The sequence below is a fragment of the Encephalitozoon romaleae genome, chromosome V (assembly GCF_000280035.1).
Source record: "Encephalitozoon romaleae SJ-2008 chromosome V, complete sequence".
Lineage (NCBI taxonomy): Eukaryota > Fungi > Microsporidia > Unikaryonidae > Encephalitozoon > Encephalitozoon romaleae.
The window spans coordinates 75,678-92,159 of record NC_024900.1 but is presented as its reverse complement, the minus strand read 5'-3'; the positions used below and the strand labels follow the sequence as shown (position 1 = coordinate 92,159).

The 16,482-nt window shown below is 41.6% G+C and overlaps 15 protein-coding genes and 1 non-coding gene across 16 annotated transcripts; 5 read left to right on the top strand and 11 right to left on the bottom strand.

The window, feature by feature from the left end:
- Positions 1-125: 125 nt before the first annotated feature.
- Positions 126-1,748, bottom strand: EROM_050710 (hypothetical protein; the record flags this gene model as incomplete). Its single annotated transcript, XM_009266225.1, has 1 exon — positions 126-1,748. One exon carries the CDS (start codon positions 1,746-1,748, stop codon positions 126-128), a length of 1,623 nt encoding a protein of 540 aa, XP_009264500.1.
- Positions 1,749-1,784: 36 nt separating this feature from the next.
- On the bottom strand, positions 1,785-2,984 carry EROM_050700 (putative membrane protein; the record flags this gene model as incomplete). The annotated part of the gene is made up of 1 exon (XM_009266224.1): positions 1,785-2,984. One exon carries the CDS (start codon positions 2,982-2,984, stop codon positions 1,785-1,787), a length of 1,200 nt encoding a protein of 399 aa, XP_009264499.1.
- Positions 2,985-3,068: 84 nt separating this feature from the next.
- EROM_050690 (pseudouridylate synthase) lies at positions 3,069-4,043 on the top strand (the record flags this gene model as incomplete). Its single annotated transcript, XM_009266223.1, has 1 exon — positions 3,069-4,043. The coding sequence occupies one exon, from the start codon at positions 3,069-3,071 to the stop codon at positions 4,041-4,043; it is 975 nt and encodes a 324-aa protein (XP_009264498.1).
- A 13-nt stretch (positions 4,044-4,056) lies between these two features.
- EROM_050680 (40S ribosomal protein S6) lies at positions 4,057-4,739 on the bottom strand (the record flags this gene model as incomplete). The annotated part of the gene is made up of 2 exons (XM_009266222.1): positions 4,057-4,704; positions 4,734-4,739. 2 exons carry the CDS (start codon positions 4,737-4,739, stop codon positions 4,057-4,059), a joined length of 654 nt encoding a protein of 217 aa, XP_009264497.1.
- Positions 4,740-4,820: 81 nt separating this feature from the next.
- Positions 4,821-5,516, bottom strand: EROM_050670 (hypothetical protein; the record flags this gene model as incomplete). The annotated part of the gene is made up of 1 exon (XM_009266221.1): positions 4,821-5,516. The coding sequence occupies one exon, from the start codon at positions 5,514-5,516 to the stop codon at positions 4,821-4,823; it is 696 nt and encodes a 231-aa protein (XP_009264496.1).
- A 102-nt stretch (positions 5,517-5,618) lies between these two features.
- EROM_050660 (glucose 6-phosphate isomerase) lies at positions 5,619-7,142 on the bottom strand (the record flags this gene model as incomplete). Its single annotated transcript, XM_009266220.1, has 1 exon — positions 5,619-7,142. One exon carries the CDS (start codon positions 7,140-7,142, stop codon positions 5,619-5,621), a length of 1,524 nt encoding a protein of 507 aa, XP_009264495.1.
- A 66-nt stretch (positions 7,143-7,208) lies between these two features.
- On the bottom strand, positions 7,209-7,433 carry EROM_050650 (hypothetical protein; the record flags this gene model as incomplete). The annotated part of the gene is made up of 1 exon (XM_009266219.1): positions 7,209-7,433. The coding sequence occupies one exon, from the start codon at positions 7,431-7,433 to the stop codon at positions 7,209-7,211; it is 225 nt and encodes a 74-aa protein (XP_009264494.1).
- Positions 7,434-7,592: 159 nt separating this feature from the next.
- On the bottom strand, positions 7,593-9,668 carry EROM_050640 (Ser/Thr protein kinase; the record flags this gene model as incomplete). The annotated part of the gene is made up of 1 exon (XM_009266218.1): positions 7,593-9,668. One exon carries the CDS (start codon positions 9,666-9,668, stop codon positions 7,593-7,595), a length of 2,076 nt encoding a protein of 691 aa, XP_009264493.1.
- A 185-nt stretch (positions 9,669-9,853) lies between these two features.
- Positions 9,854-10,921, bottom strand: EROM_050630 (RAN specific GTPase-activating protein; the record flags this gene model as incomplete). The annotated part of the gene is made up of 1 exon (XM_009266217.1): positions 9,854-10,921. The coding sequence occupies one exon, from the start codon at positions 10,919-10,921 to the stop codon at positions 9,854-9,856; it is 1,068 nt and encodes a 355-aa protein (XP_009264492.1).
- Positions 10,922-11,095: 174 nt separating this feature from the next.
- EROM_050620 (putative transcriptional activator) lies at positions 11,096-11,932 on the top strand (the record flags this gene model as incomplete). The annotated part of the gene is made up of 1 exon (XM_009266216.1): positions 11,096-11,932. One exon carries the CDS (start codon positions 11,096-11,098, stop codon positions 11,930-11,932), a length of 837 nt encoding a protein of 278 aa, XP_009264491.1.
- Positions 11,933-12,071: 139 nt separating this feature from the next.
- EROM_050610 (60S ribosomal protein L10A) lies at positions 12,072-12,728 on the top strand (the record flags this gene model as incomplete). Its single annotated transcript, XM_009266215.1, has 1 exon — positions 12,072-12,728. The coding sequence occupies one exon, from the start codon at positions 12,072-12,074 to the stop codon at positions 12,726-12,728; it is 657 nt and encodes a 218-aa protein (XP_009264490.1).
- Positions 12,729-12,811: 83 nt separating this feature from the next.
- On the bottom strand, positions 12,812-12,894 carry EROM_050600. The gene has a single exon. It is a non-coding gene; the product is annotated as a tRNA-Leu (tRNA).
- A 70-nt stretch (positions 12,895-12,964) lies between these two features.
- Positions 12,965-13,702, bottom strand: EROM_050590 (hypothetical protein; the record flags this gene model as incomplete). Its single annotated transcript, XM_009266214.1, has 1 exon — positions 12,965-13,702. One exon carries the CDS (start codon positions 13,700-13,702, stop codon positions 12,965-12,967), a length of 738 nt encoding a protein of 245 aa, XP_009264489.1.
- A 226-nt stretch (positions 13,703-13,928) lies between these two features.
- EROM_050580 (putative aminoacid transporter) lies at positions 13,929-15,086 on the bottom strand (the record flags this gene model as incomplete). The annotated part of the gene is made up of 1 exon (XM_009266213.1): positions 13,929-15,086. One exon carries the CDS (start codon positions 15,084-15,086, stop codon positions 13,929-13,931), a length of 1,158 nt encoding a protein of 385 aa, XP_009264488.1.
- A 230-nt stretch (positions 15,087-15,316) lies between these two features.
- EROM_050570 (putative cysteine protease) lies at positions 15,317-16,036 on the top strand (the record flags this gene model as incomplete). The annotated part of the gene is made up of 1 exon (XM_009266212.1): positions 15,317-16,036. One exon carries the CDS (start codon positions 15,317-15,319, stop codon positions 16,034-16,036), a length of 720 nt encoding a protein of 239 aa, XP_009264487.1.
- On the top strand, positions 15,936-16,475 carry EROM_050560 (hypothetical protein; the record flags this gene model as incomplete). The annotated part of the gene is made up of 1 exon (XM_009266211.1): positions 15,936-16,475. One exon carries the CDS (start codon positions 15,936-15,938, stop codon positions 16,473-16,475), a length of 540 nt encoding a protein of 179 aa, XP_009264486.1.
- Between the last annotated feature and the right edge of the window lie 7 nt (positions 16,476-16,482).

The following is a 16,482-nucleotide window of genomic DNA, read 5'->3' as shown; positions in this document are numbered from 1 at the left end:
CACTAAAATCTGAAACAGCACTGATTCCCACCTATGAAAACACTTCTAGATGAGAAGAAGAGCCTCCGACCTTAGTTCCATATGTTTTAGTAGATGAAACCTAGAGCTCCAAGGAAGGCTGGAAGTTACATAAGAACGTTGGGCATTCTTACCCATTCAATACTACCCAAGAAGTGAATAAATAAATCATTGTGTTCGGTAACTTCTAGTATGCCCTTGAGGCATATTATACATTCAACTAACTTACTTTCAAATGGTTCCATATCTTCCCGGCTTAGTGCAGACTTACACTCCACATCTAGAAAATCAAAGCAAAGATCAAAAAAGCTACTCCATGCATAATATGCCTTCTCACTTGTCAGGTATAGGTCCCGGAGCCATCTTTTGGTACTGGAAAGTAGAGCATCTCTTACATAGTCCATGTCCTTCTCTACCTTCATGGGCTTCATTCTTGAGTGGATAGAAAACCTGAATCTATCAACTACCATCATGACCATCCTTGCAAACCAAAACCTTTTGAGCCTGCTCATATAGTATGATATACCTGTGAGAGTAAACAAAAACCTGAAGATTATCTCAAGTTCAGATACCGTCCTTGGAGACAGGAAATTCCTTAAAATAGATGGCGTGTATTCAACAGTCAGTAACTGTAACATCGTGAAGTGTTTTCTCTGGCCGGGCTTCATTTTAACATTCAAGATTTGTAGAATGTACTCGTTAGTCGATACATCGGACCTTCTGAAGGAAAAGCCTTCTATATCCTTCGATTCTCTGATGGCATTCATTTTGGCAATCGTTCTTTCACTTGGGAAAAACATCTCATCCACCAACTCTTCAAATATGTCTAGGTATAGAGAAGACTCATTCATCAATAGGTACCTGTGCATCACATCAAACTCCCTTTCAAGGTCACTTCTTAAAGACTCCATAAATTGCATGCTTAGATACCCATTCAACCCTGTTAACCCAACGTTCTTATATTCTCTTCTCGACCCATGGAATGTGTTTTTTCCTTGGATCCTTTTCCCAAGGTTGATCACCCTTCCACAATTGTAAATGAGCTCTTTATGCTCTGCCAGAAAGTATGGAACATTTTCTTCAACAATAGTGTACTGATGCGTCCAGACACACTCTGTGAATCCGTTCAAGCACTCGTTTTTCTTCACCATGAACCCACTGCTAGGCATCAACCCTTCAGTGACCCAGCTCTCTACCTCTTCTTTTATCCTCAAGACACAAGGATCAATAAGCCTATCATAAAGATCCAAAAACCGAACAGCCTTGCTCCTTCTTTTCTCAAGCCAGTTCAATATCCTTACTCCAGACATATTTCTGATGCCGTCCACTATCTCCTTCATCTCATCAAACTCCTCAATTGAGTTTCCAAGGTTTATCATAAGTGTTTCAATGCTCCCTCCCTTATTTCTTAACCCCATCAGGGTATTCAGATACTCACTGACCTTTTCCTCAAAGTAGTCTCCTACTATCTCCTTAATTGTGTCCGATGAATATTGCGACCTCAATATAAACTTGTTTAGAATTCTCACATTGATAGCTAGTGATTCGAATGGCAGAACAAGCTGCGGAGGATATGTTGGATCAGCCGTCAGTGCATACCTCTTGTCTTTCACACCCACCTTTATATGAGTAGTGTCTACTCCACAGAGAAGATAGAAGAGATTCTCTAGCATTATGGCATGTCTCTCCTTCTCAAGACTCATCTCTTTATCATAGTCTTCTTTATTCATGGCAACAACAGGGATCAAACAAGGCTTTATTTCTTCTCAAGGCCTATATCCTAGCCCTATCCATCGGAGGTCGAATCTACTTGCTAACAAGGCTGGTGCCAAAAATACAGATATCAGGTAAACAAGCATGTTCAGGTGCCCAGCTATAGGCGAAAAGCTCTTAAGATCAAAGAAAGTATTTCCAACCAAGACAATCAGGTTCGAAAATAGGAAGATAAACATCATGTTGGAGCTGCAGAACATAACCACTAGTGGGTTATACATAACGATCGTACTTTCTAAAAGCATGTAAATCCCCACATGGAATGTATGAAGGGCAAGTATCCAAAACACAAATGCCGCATTTCCTAGTCTTCTAGATCCCTCACAAGAGAAGCAGGATGTCACATAGAGACATGCAAATATCCCTGACATGCCTAAGACTCTTAATGCCTTTCTTCTTATTTTGCCTTGAGATAGGCATATCCTTCCAACTTCTGTTGCCATCAGAAATATGGATACATATGAGATGATTGCAGTCAACCCTTCCTTGTTCTTTTCCAAGAAAGTTCTTCTTTCATCCGAGAAGATGAAGAACATCAGCCTAGAGAACCTGAGGACCCCCTCATATACAGTTATTACCAGAAGCCCGAGAAGGAAGTTGTACCTAGACTTTACCATTGAGCATATGAAATTCACAATTGCAAGTAAGAAGTAGAAATTTAGGTGTGTTCCATATTCTTTTGGATTCACGCTAATATTGAACCACTTGACAACAAAGAACCTCACGAATCCTAGAAGGATAAGGATGAGATAAGACTTTACGTGCTTTCTTTTGAACCTGCTTTTACATCTTACAACCCCACTATTGTATATGAAACTTCCCACTCCTATGTCCATCAGCGATATTCCAAGGAAGTGAGACTTTCCAAGTCTTTTATCGAACATTGTGAAGTCTACGCCATATATTGCAATCACAACCAGGGCCGAGATTGTGAATCGCAAGTGATCTATGACTGATGTCTTTTCATTCGTAGTCTCCTTGCTCCTTCTTATCTTTGGGTATTTAGCCAGAATAACCAAACAGAGGTATAAGATCCATATCTCGTTAGGGAACATTATGGCGCAATACTGAGGAACTATGCAGAATAGGAAGTCGTTGAGCATGGTTTTTCTATATCCCGATGAATAAACCATCAAAGATAGTGCTGACATCCCTGTTATTTGCAGAAGCTCTAGCTCGTTTGTGTTCTTCATTAGGAGAAAACCCCAAAATACAAATCAAATAACTTATTCGAAGTACACTTCTACAGAACTTTAATCTGATGGTACAACCCTTGGATGCCGAAAGGTGAGGCAGAGTACTTTTTCACATATAGAACTAATGTTAAAGGGCGGTGGTGTGCGAGGCCTGTTATAGATGTTCTTACTTCAGAGTTTAGAACAAGGACTAGAGATTACTTTCTGTCTGCTCTAGAGTGTGGTGTGATAACGGTTAATGAAGAGGTTGTAGAGCCGACGAGGATGCTCAGAGTTGGAGATATAATAAAACACACAGTTCATATCCACGAACCTTCGCATCCAGAAATCGATGTTATAAAGATAGAAGAAGACTACATTGTTGTAAACAAGCCACCAGGGATTCCTTGCCACCCCACAGGAGGATACAGGGAGTACTCTATCACGAGAGCGCTTTTTGATGATAAGAAGGTTGCTTGTATCAATAGACTGGACATGCCTGTGTCTGGAGTCCTAATCATTGCAACAAAGAACTACTCCAGGTGTCTGGAAAGAATTAAAGACGCTGTGAAGATCTATGTTGCAAAGGTCTGTGGAGTGTTCCCTGAACGTGTGGATGTGGATAAAAGTATCAAATGCACAGAAGGCAAGAATAGATGTGTAAATGATGAAGGAAAGGCATGTCTAACACTGTTTAGAAGACTGGAGTATAAAGACGGGTATTCTCTTGTAGAGTGTAGGCCTGTGACGGGACGCACACATCAGATTAGAATCCATCTACAAAGCATTGGATTCCCAGTCATAAATGACATAATGTATGGGGATGGGGTACCGCCTCCATTACCTGAGAATGGTGTCTGTAACGCAGATATAAATGGCTTTGAGGACAATAAGAAGTATGAACATGTGGTGAAGCATTGTAAAGGAAGGGGCAATAGGTCTTTCATCACTAAAGACCACTACATCTGTCTTCATGCTTGGAAATACATATACAATGGCACAGAATATGTAGCAAATCTACCTGAATGGTGTAGAGGATGGGACTTAGCATCACATGAAACACAAAAAAATGACTAGGTCCGAAAATAAATCAAGCTTTATTGAAATATTTCTCAAGGTAAGCTTTCCTTTCCTCCTCCAAGATTCTTTTTCTTTCCAGCTTCATTTTCCTGATGCTCTCCTTTCTTTCTTGCTCTTTCTTTATTCTCTTTCCATTGTGTCGAATCTTGGGTATCTTCTTTGGGTCTTCACATTCAGCCTTAAATATGTTCCTGATGTATCCCACAACGTTCTTTTCCTCGTCGGGAACTCCAAACATCTTCCTGAGCTTACTCTCCTTTCTGGGAAGGTGGGACACATCGTTGACAGCATTTGTAAGGCCATCTATCTCCTTCTCCCCAGGACGCAGCATTATAAGGTTCAGCACACAAATCTCCTCAGAAACAATAGATCCTCGGACGCTTTTACGGCGTCTTACCCCCTTACGCCTGCATCTGTACCCTGCATCTCCCTTCGATAGCAGGGGCCTCACTCTTTTCTTTGTAAGATGTCCTTTCACCATAGGGAATCCTTGGTAGTCATCCCCTCCAGTGATCTCCATGATTGCTCCTTCAAACTCTTCTCCAAGAATCCCTCCATCAAACTGGTCCCCTATCTTCTTGTCATACAGCTTGACCTCATTCCTCCTTTCAATCTCAAATATCTTTTGTGTACCATTCGTCGGATATGCTATGTTCAACTAAAATTAGTCTTCCCGAAGCCACTTACCTTCATTCACAAGGGTAATCCTGGAAAAAAATTTACCTCAAATTTCTCAAGTACATGAAACCAAAAAGAATATCAATACCCTATATTCTATCCTAAACCCCGCTTCTGGATTTCCGTGGAAATTTCATCAAGAACCCTCTCAATGTCACCATCCATAGCTATCTCCATATCCCTCAGCCTATCGTTTATATACTCGTCTATCACATCTCCAATCCTCTTCAAGGAAGATCCTCCAAAGGCATTTGCAACCATCCCCAGGAACTTCTTGGATTGCCGTGGAATGTACATGGCATTCTCGACATACCTCATTATCTCTTCGTTATAAGACCCTTCGATTAAGTTGTAGAAGAATATATCAATTCTTCTCTCTAGATTATATACAGATCCTCTTTTTCTCCTACAAGAATGGCCCTTATCAATAGATCCACACTTATAACAAAAAATGAAGTCGGCGTCTCCAAGGTTATATTTAACAAACCCTATTCTTGCAAGTGCTTTTGCTTCTTTGGAATCCCATCCATTAAACATGTTCACCCTGCTCTCTATCTTATTCACATTGAAGAGCGGGCATTTACTCATGTGTAAATAGTGCTCCCTCACCGGTAGGTCGGTTCTTTCCCAGCATTCTAGTGTCTTGTGGCAGTACACACATTCCACAGTTAGATTGCCTTCCTCAGTAGACAGACAGACAAATCCTGCAACAGAAAGCCTCTCGGGTGTTGCTACGCCATAGCCTTCGGGCCACTTTGCAAATGTCTCCATTCTTTCTTTGAATGAAAACATCAGGGGGTTGCCCTCCTTTCAAAAATCGTCTAATGGCTGTGAAAGAAACAAAGTCAAGGAAAGAGTTTATTTGAGTCATGGCCATTTATGCATAAGCACAAGTCATTTCCTGCAACGCCTTATCAGACAGAGGATCTCATTTGTCGATCCGTCATACTTTCCATCTTCCTTGCTTTCAAGGGTTTCAAGTACTTCAATGGCTATCTTCTTTCCTAAGGTAACACCAGGCTGGTCAAAAGAGTTGATCCCCCAATACAACCCTAGAATGAATATCTTGTGCTCATAGTGTGCTATCATTCCTCCAAGTGTCTCAGGAGTAAGCATCGAGTAGCAGATAGTAATGCTCGGCTTGTTTCCTTCAAATGATTTCTCAGGGGTGGACTCCTTCTTTCCAACCATAAGGCCCCTACTCTGTGCTAAGCAGTTCGAAACAACCAACTTGTGGTACTCTTCTTCAGAATGTAGTGGCTTAAGAGGCATGAGAAACTCAACCAATATCTTCCTTGTGCCTTGATGTAGCAACTGGAAGAAAGAGTGCTGGGTATTCGTTCCCAGCCCTCCCCATATAATCAATCCTGTATCACCCCTTTCTGATTGCTTACCGTTGCTTTCCATCTCTGCCTGCTGTAAATATAAGTAAAACTTCTCCATGTATTGGTCATAGGAAACCAGGCATTTGTTGTTATATCCATTCTCAGAGTAGAATATCTCCACAATCGCATGAACCATCTCAGCATTTGACTTTCCTTTATTCTTCCTGAACTCCTCATCCACCGCAGAGGCTCCCTTAAGCAATCTCATGAAGTTATCAAATCCTATATAAAGGGCTATGGACATCCCTACAGCAGACCACAAGGAGAACCTTCCTCCAACAAAATCCCACATCGAAAACACTCTTGAGATACTATGCTTTTTGACCTCTTCCACATTCGAGCTCACTGCGACAAAGTGCTTGCTTGCAATCTCTGATTTGCTCTTTCCCAGCCTTTTCTCTAGGAATTTCATGGCAAGTTCTGCATTCTTTATTGTCTCAAGAGTCGTAAATGTTTTGCTCACTACAATAAACAAGGCCCTTTCAGGATCAATCTTCTCAAAAACTTTGATCGTATCTGTTGCATCTATGTTAGAGATGAAGTATGTTTCCATCCCCTTCCTGCCATAGTGGCTTAGGGCATCGCACACCATCCTTGGCCCGAGATCACTTCCCCCTATTCCTATATTGACGATGGTTGCTAGCCTCTTCCCTGTAACTCCGCATATCCTCCCATTGTCAAAGTCCTCGACAAACCTTTTGATCTTCATCAGCTCGTCATAGACCATCCTACGATCCTCATCTAACTTCACATCCTTGCCTCCATCAACCATTCTTAGCACCTCCTTGTCTCTCAATGCCACATGCAAAACCTTTCTGTCCTCAGTGAAGTTTATTTTCTCTCCACTGAACATCCCATCAATCTTCTTTCCAAAGTCCTTCATCTTCTCCAGGTATCCATCAATTATTTCCTCAGTGAGATGAGTCTTTGAGAAGTCATAATATATAAATTCATTTCCAATCTCAGCCTTTCTTGCAAACCGACGAGCTCGGTCTTTGTCCTCTTCAAACAAATTCATAATTTCATTCTTCATCATTGTTTATTCCCTTTCTTGCTTATGTAAACTTTAAATCATTTATGAGATATGTTTGACACATATTCACACCCTTCTTACTACATAGAAGTTCTTACTCAGGACAGGGATGCTAGTCTTTCCCTCTTCCTCGAAACACACCTTCATTGCTCCCTCATCTCTCTTCTCACATACATACAAGCTTCCGTCGATCTCAAAGGGCTTATCAGCCTCTATTCTTTCTGGCAGATCGCTGCGTTTAATTCCTTTTGGAATCTGAATGATGTCATACTCCTTTTCCATCTTTTCCATGGGCTATTCCTTCGGCATTTTAGCTCTTCTACTTCATGGGTGTCTTAACATCCTACAAGGCCTGAATGAAGAAGCCAGAAAGACATTCGCAGATGCAAAAAAACTTATAAAGTAAGATATATTCATCCTTTAATACTGTATGAAAGTTGGTGTCTAGATTCAACAAAACACTATCCTTCCTCTTTTGTAAATAACATTTTTGATCACTCTGCATGAATATACAGACAATCCTAATCTGTCCCAATCATCTTGATGTAACGACCTGAGCTCTTCAACAGTCCTGATGTCCTGTGCAAGAAGCTTACTTTCCCATATGGATACGCACTTCTCTTTTCCCACCATCGCTCCAATGTCACGGAGAAATTCCTTGATCTCAACTCCTCCTTCATAATCTTTGATCGAGGTATTCGTAGGAAGTTGTTTTTCCTTTAAAGGAATCTTATCAAGCCCGTAGAGCATGTTTTTCATCGCCCTACTGGAGAAAACAGTAAGCCCAAGCTTATCCCAGTCTTCGTCCACAAGAATCTTCAACTCAAACACATTGTCAATGTCATTCGACTTGAATGTCTTTATCCAATTGGTGGCTGTCTCGGATGATCTCTTTGTTGCAACCGAGACATCGGTCACAAATTCTTCAATAGAAACATCTTCATCATACTTTCTATTCGGACACTCAGATTCATCAAAACATTTCCCATTTGTGATCTTTCGATGCTCTTCTATAATCCCCTCTCCGCTAGATAATTCTACTGAGTTAATTAGAGGAGAATGGGGTGTTTCTCCAATCCTCTGGCTCTCATTCCCTCCAGAGCGAGGTGTAGCTCGTGAAATATTCGTCGAGACACCGCTGGCTTTCGCATCTATTTCTAGCATAGACTCAACCTCTTCCATACTCAGATTCCTATCCGTTATTTTATTGAAGTCGTTTCTAGGTCCATCTGCCTTGCCTTTCTCTCCATCTATACTCAACTTCCTCACCACTCCCTCAGGCTCTTTACTTTCCATTTCAATAATCCTCTCCTTGGCCCTTTCAATCCCTCGGGATAGAAGCTTTAGGAGCGTGTCCCTTTGATCCTCAGACACAACCTCTTCTTCTAGCATCTCGTTGGCCACATCCTCAACTGTATCAGTCTCCAGATTATAGTCAAACTTAATGAATCTTGCCATGCTCATGAAGAAAAGCTGGAATGTAATCACATTGTCTCTGAACGACAGAAAGCTTATCTCCATGTCATTCGCAGGCGCTGTTAAAGGAACTCCTGACATACACTCTTCAGGAATGCATTCCCCATTGCAAGTGTTATTATTGTCAAAGAAGTGGTGTTTAAGACACTCAACGCTTCTCAGCCTGTCTTTCTCAGAGACAAGGCAATTCATAACCAGGTTTCTAAGACATATATCTTTGATCGAGCTCAGAGCAACAGGAGGAACCCCTTGTATAATTGCTTTGTAAACCTCTGCTGCAGTGGTGCATTCCTTATATGGATATGCCCCCGTGGCCATCTCAATCAAGCACATCCCAAATGCGTATACATCGATCTTTTCGCAATATCCTTCTCCTTCAAACATCTCTCTAGCCATGAACTGTGGTGTTCCAACAACCGTATATCTCTTCATCCTTCTTTCCTTTGCTACTCCAAGATCCCCAATCTTTACTTCTCCAAGAGCTGCGTTCACAAAGATGTTTTCACATTTGATATCCCGATGGATTATTGGAGGATTTTGCCCATGCAAATACACAAGTCCTTCAAGAATGCTTCTTCCCCACTTCTTTATAAGCTTGACATTCAGATCTCCTATCTCTGCAATATACTCCCGGAGTGTCCCCCCACTCATCAACTCAGTGATAAATATAAAGCTATCAGGTGTAAACCAATAGTCAAGAATCCGAAGGATATTGGGATGGGAAATAGACTTGAGAAGCCCTATTTCATTAGCAAACAATGTTCTTTCTTTGCAATCCTGCCCCTTCTCACTAATCTTGATTTCATTCCATGCAACTTCCTTCCCTTCCTCTTGATCAATAGCTTTGTACACCTTCTTGAATGTTCCTTCCCCCAAAATCGTTTGTAATCTCTTGTATCTGGATGCATTTCCTCCATCAACCTTTTCCTTTCCACCAAGAGCTTCGGCCTCCTCGCCAACTAGCTCGCTTCTTGCAACTATTTTTTCCGCATCAATGATCTTCCCTTCAAGAGAATCCATCAGAGTCTCTTCTGCATCTTTCCTACCCATCTGAAAATCTTGTTCTTACCCCAAACGTGATTTTCATTTTATTCATCAGTCAAATTTTCCAAACATTTCCTCCTGCACCATCTCCCGGTTCAACGCAAGAAAACAGTAGATAGAATAGCCATTTATTCCAATCCATAAACATGAGGAAGACATATGAATTTCTTGCATCTAAGGCCCTAAGCCATTCACAACCCCGCAATCCCTTCAATCACAGACTCGTCAATCTCAAGATCCTCATCACTGGATAGATCCGTCTGTTCCTTTGTTACAACAATTCCCCCTTGTCTCTCAACAATCTCAACAACATCGCTTATATCATCGTAGTAATTTCCAAATACGCCGAGTTCTTTGATAGTATTTCTTCTGCAGAAGTCTATAAGGAGCTCAACAGCATCCTGCTCAAACTCGTTATAGGATATGTCAAGAATAATCCTTTCTCTTCTAGAATTGTAGTCCCCTGGAAGGGACATAGGTATGAACTTCTTGCTTGCTTTTCTAAGGAATTCTTTCACACCCTCATTTCCCATCATGCAATCTCCAACCCTAAGCTCTTTCAGATTCCATTCGCAATAAAGGTCTCCCAGATACCTAGATCCTTCCAATGATAGAAAGTTGTCTCTTATGTCAAGCACCTCAAGAGAATGGTTACTGAAGGATCGCAGGAACAAGAGCATAGTTTCTTCCTCAATTGTGTTATATTGGATTCGAAGCTCCTTGATGTTTTCAAACTTCAAAAGTGCATCAGAAAGCTCCTTTGGAAAGGAAAAGAATCTGTTCTGAGCTATATCCACGACTTCGAGCTTACTCTTGTCAGATATTCCTAGAAGGTAGTTCCCTAGTCTCCCTCCTCCGACCTTCCCAAGTCCGCAGTTGTTCATCTTCAAGTGGACAAGGTCTGTTGAGGAAGAAATAAACTCCCCAAACTCCGGCGGAAACTCCGAACTTATGGCATTGTCACTCAGATCAATCTTCTGTATCTTATGAGTCCTAAGCATGTTCGAGAGCATAACAAGATTGCTGTATAGCTTCTCCTTATCAAGGCCTAGGAATGCACTCGATAAATTGATTACACAGAGGTTCTTGGCATCCTGGAGAACATTACATATTTCTTCCATTGCTTCTTCCGAAAAGTGATTTCCAGAAAGGTCGACCTCAACAAGTTCGTCCAGAGATTTCCTTATTTCCTCAACAACTTCGGAGACATCCTCTCTTGTCTCATACTTCTTTTTCTGGTCCCCTATTGAAAATATCATGAGTGGGCCTCTATTTCCACAAATTTTTACGGGCAAGGAGCCTGTGGGATTGAATAGGGATGGGCAGATGGTTGTTCGAGGCCGAATTTCAGGCTATTGGCAATGATGATAAGGAGAGGACCTCCTTAAACACGGGACGGAAATATAATCTATGTCAAGGAGGCAAATAAAGGAATGCTCAAGAACGGAGTAGAGATGGATCGGAGAAGGCTTGACTTCAGTGATGAGTCGAGTGATGATGGCCATGACAATGGTTATCTGGGGTTCCATGAGCATAATTCCAGGAGAGTGGGCACATACGAAAGAGAAGTAGGCAAGAGGAGTGAAAACCTCATTTCATCAAGGCATCATGCTTGTGGTGGAGGTTACACCGGGGAGGTAGACTCAGTGGGCAAAAAGAGTCATAATGTGGCTCAACAAGAGAATAGAGGCAATAGTAGACTGGACACACCGGTGTCCATTGAAGGTAAAGATCCCCACTACAGCTCTGAGTATTTTGAGGCCTCAGATTCTGAAGAGTTTGAGGAGAAGTTGGCATCTCTAAGGTTCCTTATTCTTGAGGCTGAGGAGGAGCTGAGGAACATCATTCGGGGAAGAATCGAAAAGCACCTTGAGGCGAATAAAGAAGCCAATGAAAGGAAAAGGGAAATGAAAAGAAGGAAAAGAGAGGTATTGGGGGAAATTAATAAAGAAGAAAGCAAGGAGGGAAATTCACCCGAGATTTCTCAAGAGGATTCGGATTCAAGGAGAGAAAAGATAGAAAGTTTTGCAGATTTCGAAACGTCTATGTTTCCCTATAAGTCAAAGAACGGGATAAAGTCTTACATCTGCCCATATGAGGGGTGCACCATGGAGCTTCCCACATTGAGCAGGATCAAAAGACATTATATAGTCCATACGAAGTTGAGGCCATTCAAATGTCTGAATAAAGATTGCAATAAGAGATTCTCCAGAAAGGATAACATGCTGCAGCATTACAAGATCCATTGTAGTTACAGTAATTATAGATGACTGAGGCCCCGTGGACGGGCCTAAGAGCCCCGCCCACGAACAAAGGCATAATAGACGCTACATCAAGTGATTGAATGGAAAGACTTTTCTAGTGGGCCTTCGAGAAGATTTAAAAAATTTTGCCTCCCCTGGGGGTAAGATGAACAATCAAAGCGAGGAGCAGCAACTTGCATTTCTTGATCCTAAAAGAATTACCTCGATCATTGATCGACTGAAGGAGAATGAGGATCCTGAGAAGACAGCCACGATTCAGATACAGGTGAATCTTAAGGGATATGATCCTAGGAAGGATAACAAGCTATCGAAGGATATGTCTTTTCCTTATAAGGTCAGAAGACTGGATAAAATAATTGTGATTGCTGACGAGGCTCACATCAAGGCATGTGTGGATGCAGGCCTGCCACATGTGTCTATCGAAGAGATAGCTGGAGACGATAAGAAAGCCAAAAGAGATGCCGTGCTGAAGGAGAACAAATATTTTATCCTCTGCTCTGGATACAACAAAGTCTTTCAGCTCAAGAACATTCTCAGATTTGGAAAAACACCTTACATTCTTAAGGACGATGATGATATTAAGGCTGTTTTTGAAGCAGCAAAGAGGTCTTACAAGCTCCGTATCAAGGATTTTGCAGTTACCTCGTTTCCTGTGGGGCATACTGGAATGGATTCTGATCATATATATGAAAACATCAAGACCGGGATGGGGCTGCTTATTTCCTATCTTAAAAAAGGAACACAGAACCTAAAGGGCGTGATGATCAAGACTAATCAGCAGTCTCCGGTGACTCTCTATTAAATCTTTTCGTTTTTTCTTCTTCCTCTGTACCTGGCCTGTTCTTATCACAGCGGTATAGAGAGGATTCAAGATGCAAAATCAGATGGTGATGGTGGGGTTCGAACCCACGATATCTTCCGATAACAGATCTTAAGTCTGCCGCCTTAGACCACTCGGCCACATCACCTCGGTGGACGACAGGCCCAGGACTGACTAATATCGTAAGAGTATATCCATATATACAATTTATTACTTCATTAAACCTTGCTTGTTTTATGGGAAGTTATACTCCTAGAAGATCCAATGATGTTTGAAAAATTGTGCTCAAGAGTTTTGAAGCCAACAGCGGCATCCAAGAATGGCCCGATAACATCTGTATAGATTTCTGCATTCCGATTGGAGATCCCAAGTGAGAGACAGTCTAGAATAAACCATGCTGTTCCAAAGAAGTTGTCTTCTTCATCGATCTTCTTGTTATTAATATCCTTAAGCTCGGCTATGCTCTTTTTCTTCCTTTCTTCGTTCTGTATTTCTTTCAGTTCCCCAAGACTTGACTTCAGCTCAGGTAGGTCTCTGATAAGAAGTTCTCCCATTATGGATCCCCAGAACTCTTTCAACTCCTTGTCGCCTTGAGGCTGAACCCTGTACAAGTCTGAGACGATTTCATCTCTTAAGTCCTTGTTCATGATCAAGCTTGGTGAAAGATACCACTCGCTGAATCCAGTGCTATGGCTGTTAAGATAGTCAGTCAGCCGGGTCATCGATGGGTGTAAGAGCTTGTAGAAACTCCCCTCTCCAAAAGCCACAGGGCTTTGTAGGCTAGTATTCTTATTTGGTACCTCTGGCTTGGACGTAAGTAATGAGTATTTACTTTCAGTAGACATTGCATCTGGCTTATAGAAAGTTGTTGAGGGGAGAACAGGGTCGAAGGACTTGGCTGCATTCTCTAGGCATACAGCCCATCCTAGTAGAACTAAACTCGAAATAGCATTCATACTGGTACCTCGTCCTTATTGAATTTATATTTTCAGGCTTTTGTTCTGAAACAGAGTGTTTTAAAATTCGTGGGGAAAAGTATCTCCAGGATTGGCATATTGCTCTTATCAATGAAGGCCTACTAGTTTATTGATGGATAGGAAGTATTGAAGTAATCTAGAAGACAAATCAGCATCACACACCTCTCTGCACCCAACAAGACTTCCATCACAAACCTTGCACACATCACGATGCAAGAAACAGAGATACAAACGCGGCAACCCCATATAGTAGCACAAAGAGTGCAGTGATCTTTTTCATTTCGAATCCTCTGTTCCAAAATGCAATGAAGTAGTACAGGGATGCAAACACAAAGCACATGAGTGTAGAGAAGGACCCTCCTATGATTTCACAAAGTCTCTCCATTTTCGATACATTCATGGCAATCATAAACGATAACAGAATTATAAATAAGCTTGTCACAAATCTGAGGTGCCAGTATTTCCCGTCTGCAGAATACCTTGTGTCAAACAGATCAAGAAAGTACGTTCTGCATGGATGTGTTTGTAACGGAATAGACATCATCACAACAAGGAAATAAAACATGGCGATTATGTTCTTCATTCCTTCAGGTATGTTTTCAAAGAAGTTCTCGCTCATCCCATCTCCTAGTACAAGGTAATTGGTGAGTCCAAAAGTTATGTATATAAGGGATGCCATCAGCAGCACAAGAAGTACAGTTATTTTCAGTGCTGCCTTATCACTCACCTTCATCTCGTTCTGGACAGAGAATATATTCTGATGGCAAGTAAATCCAAATACAAAGCTTCCCAATTCTCCTAAGTAGTTCCCAACCCTTCCCTCGCCATAGGTGGGCACTTCCTTGCAAACTACATATCTGTATATAGATAGTAACACAAGGGCTATCGCTGCCCCAAATCCAAACGATGATGTGTACCTTAACTTGTCGATCTTGTGCATAGACACAAATGGAAATACACACAAGACTACACCAGCCATGCACAAGGCCTGGTGGGTGTCCTCCAACCCAAAAATGCTTTTGATCGTTCCAGGAAGATTGTTCTTGAGCAGAACAAGATATGCCGTGCATACTAAGAAGCATTTAACGGACACAGTTACATTCACAACAGGCTGTAAAGAAGGATAAATGTATCTAGCTATAGTTGACATCGAGTTGTCCAACCCATAGAAATCATTCAAGTCTATGTACAGCCACAGTCCTAAGAGTGATGCCAATGCAGAGATAAGTGTCAGGGCCGTTGTGTACCAAACCCCATACATCTTGAAAAGAAATGGGTATCTGAGGATCCCAGATCCAATTGTAGTCTTTATCAGATTTATAAAGATAGACCTGCACTCCCTTCCTAATTCGTTTTTTTTCATGGTCAAGAGCTTCCCTGCATTTTCGGATAAAATGGAAATCTCCTGGAGATGCTGGTTGGAGCCTTAATGTCGCTCCTTGCATACATACTATCAACGATTTTTCTTCTTCTTGTCTACCCCTTTTTATGGGCAAGGAAACAAAGATTGAGGCACCCACTAGCATCAGGAAGAGCCTTACCGAACACAAGTACTCCAATGATCCTGTGTACAAATCTAGAATTGAAAGAATCATGAAGTCGTACACAGAGTTCCGTGAGTGTATAAGAGATGGGAATTGCTTGTACATCTCTTATGCAGTTGTGCTTGCCGATCTTGTAACATCGGAGGGAGAACCTCTTCTGAAAACCTTAACCAGTGCATTTGCTAAGACAAACTCAATGCTACATCTGTATAATATCGATGAGCTGGGGTACAAGGGGTTTTATGACTCATTTGCCGACATCTTGGCAGATATGGTTAATGGCACTAAGAAGATTGAAGATGTTCCTCTATACTCATTGTACGACTGTGTTGCATATCTAAGACTTGTTGTTTCAACAGAAATAAAGTCGAATCCGGAGAAGTACCAGCCATACATCCCAGAGATGGATGTGGACAAATACTGTACAAGATTTGTAGATCCTTTCTACCAGCAAGCCGGGTGTGTAGAGATATGTGCTCTTTCCAATAGTATACCAATAAGAATCCATATTGTGGACATCACAAAAGAAAACGAGGATGTATACGGAGACCACACACAACACGTTTCGATTTTTTACACTCATGGGCACTTCGAGCCTATATATCAGGATAGGCGGGAGGATAGTCGCCCATATTTTCCAGATAAAAAGCTCGATTCTCTTAGGGCCAATGGGGGTGAAGCATGCAATAAAAATCAAGAAGGTTGCCAACATCTGGGACAGAAGAAATCCAAGGGTGGAGAAGCCGAAGAATATACCGAGCATCAATGAGAATCCAAGAAACACAGAGAAGTTTCTGTTGAGTCATACCCTCAGACCGCCTTATAATGTTATTCTTGATACGAACTTCATTAATGACTGTATAAGAAAGAAGTACGACATCAGGGAGCAGTTGATGAAGGTAGTAAATGCAAGCATCAAGATATGTGTTCCAGAGTGTGTCATTGCAGAGCTGGAGAAGCTGGGAAGGCCTTTCCGTGTTGCCCTTGCATTGGTCAGAGATAATGACGTTCAAAGGCTTGAATGTGATCACAAGGGAACTTATGCAGATGATTGCATTTTCAATAGGGTTTCTGCACATCGTTGCTACATTGTTGCAACCTCGGATACAGCTCTAAGACAAAGAATAAAGGCAATTCCTGGTGTGCCGCTGATAACATACAGAGGACAGAGATGTTTTATTGAGAGATTCATTCCTGCGGCTCTCTAGAGAAATT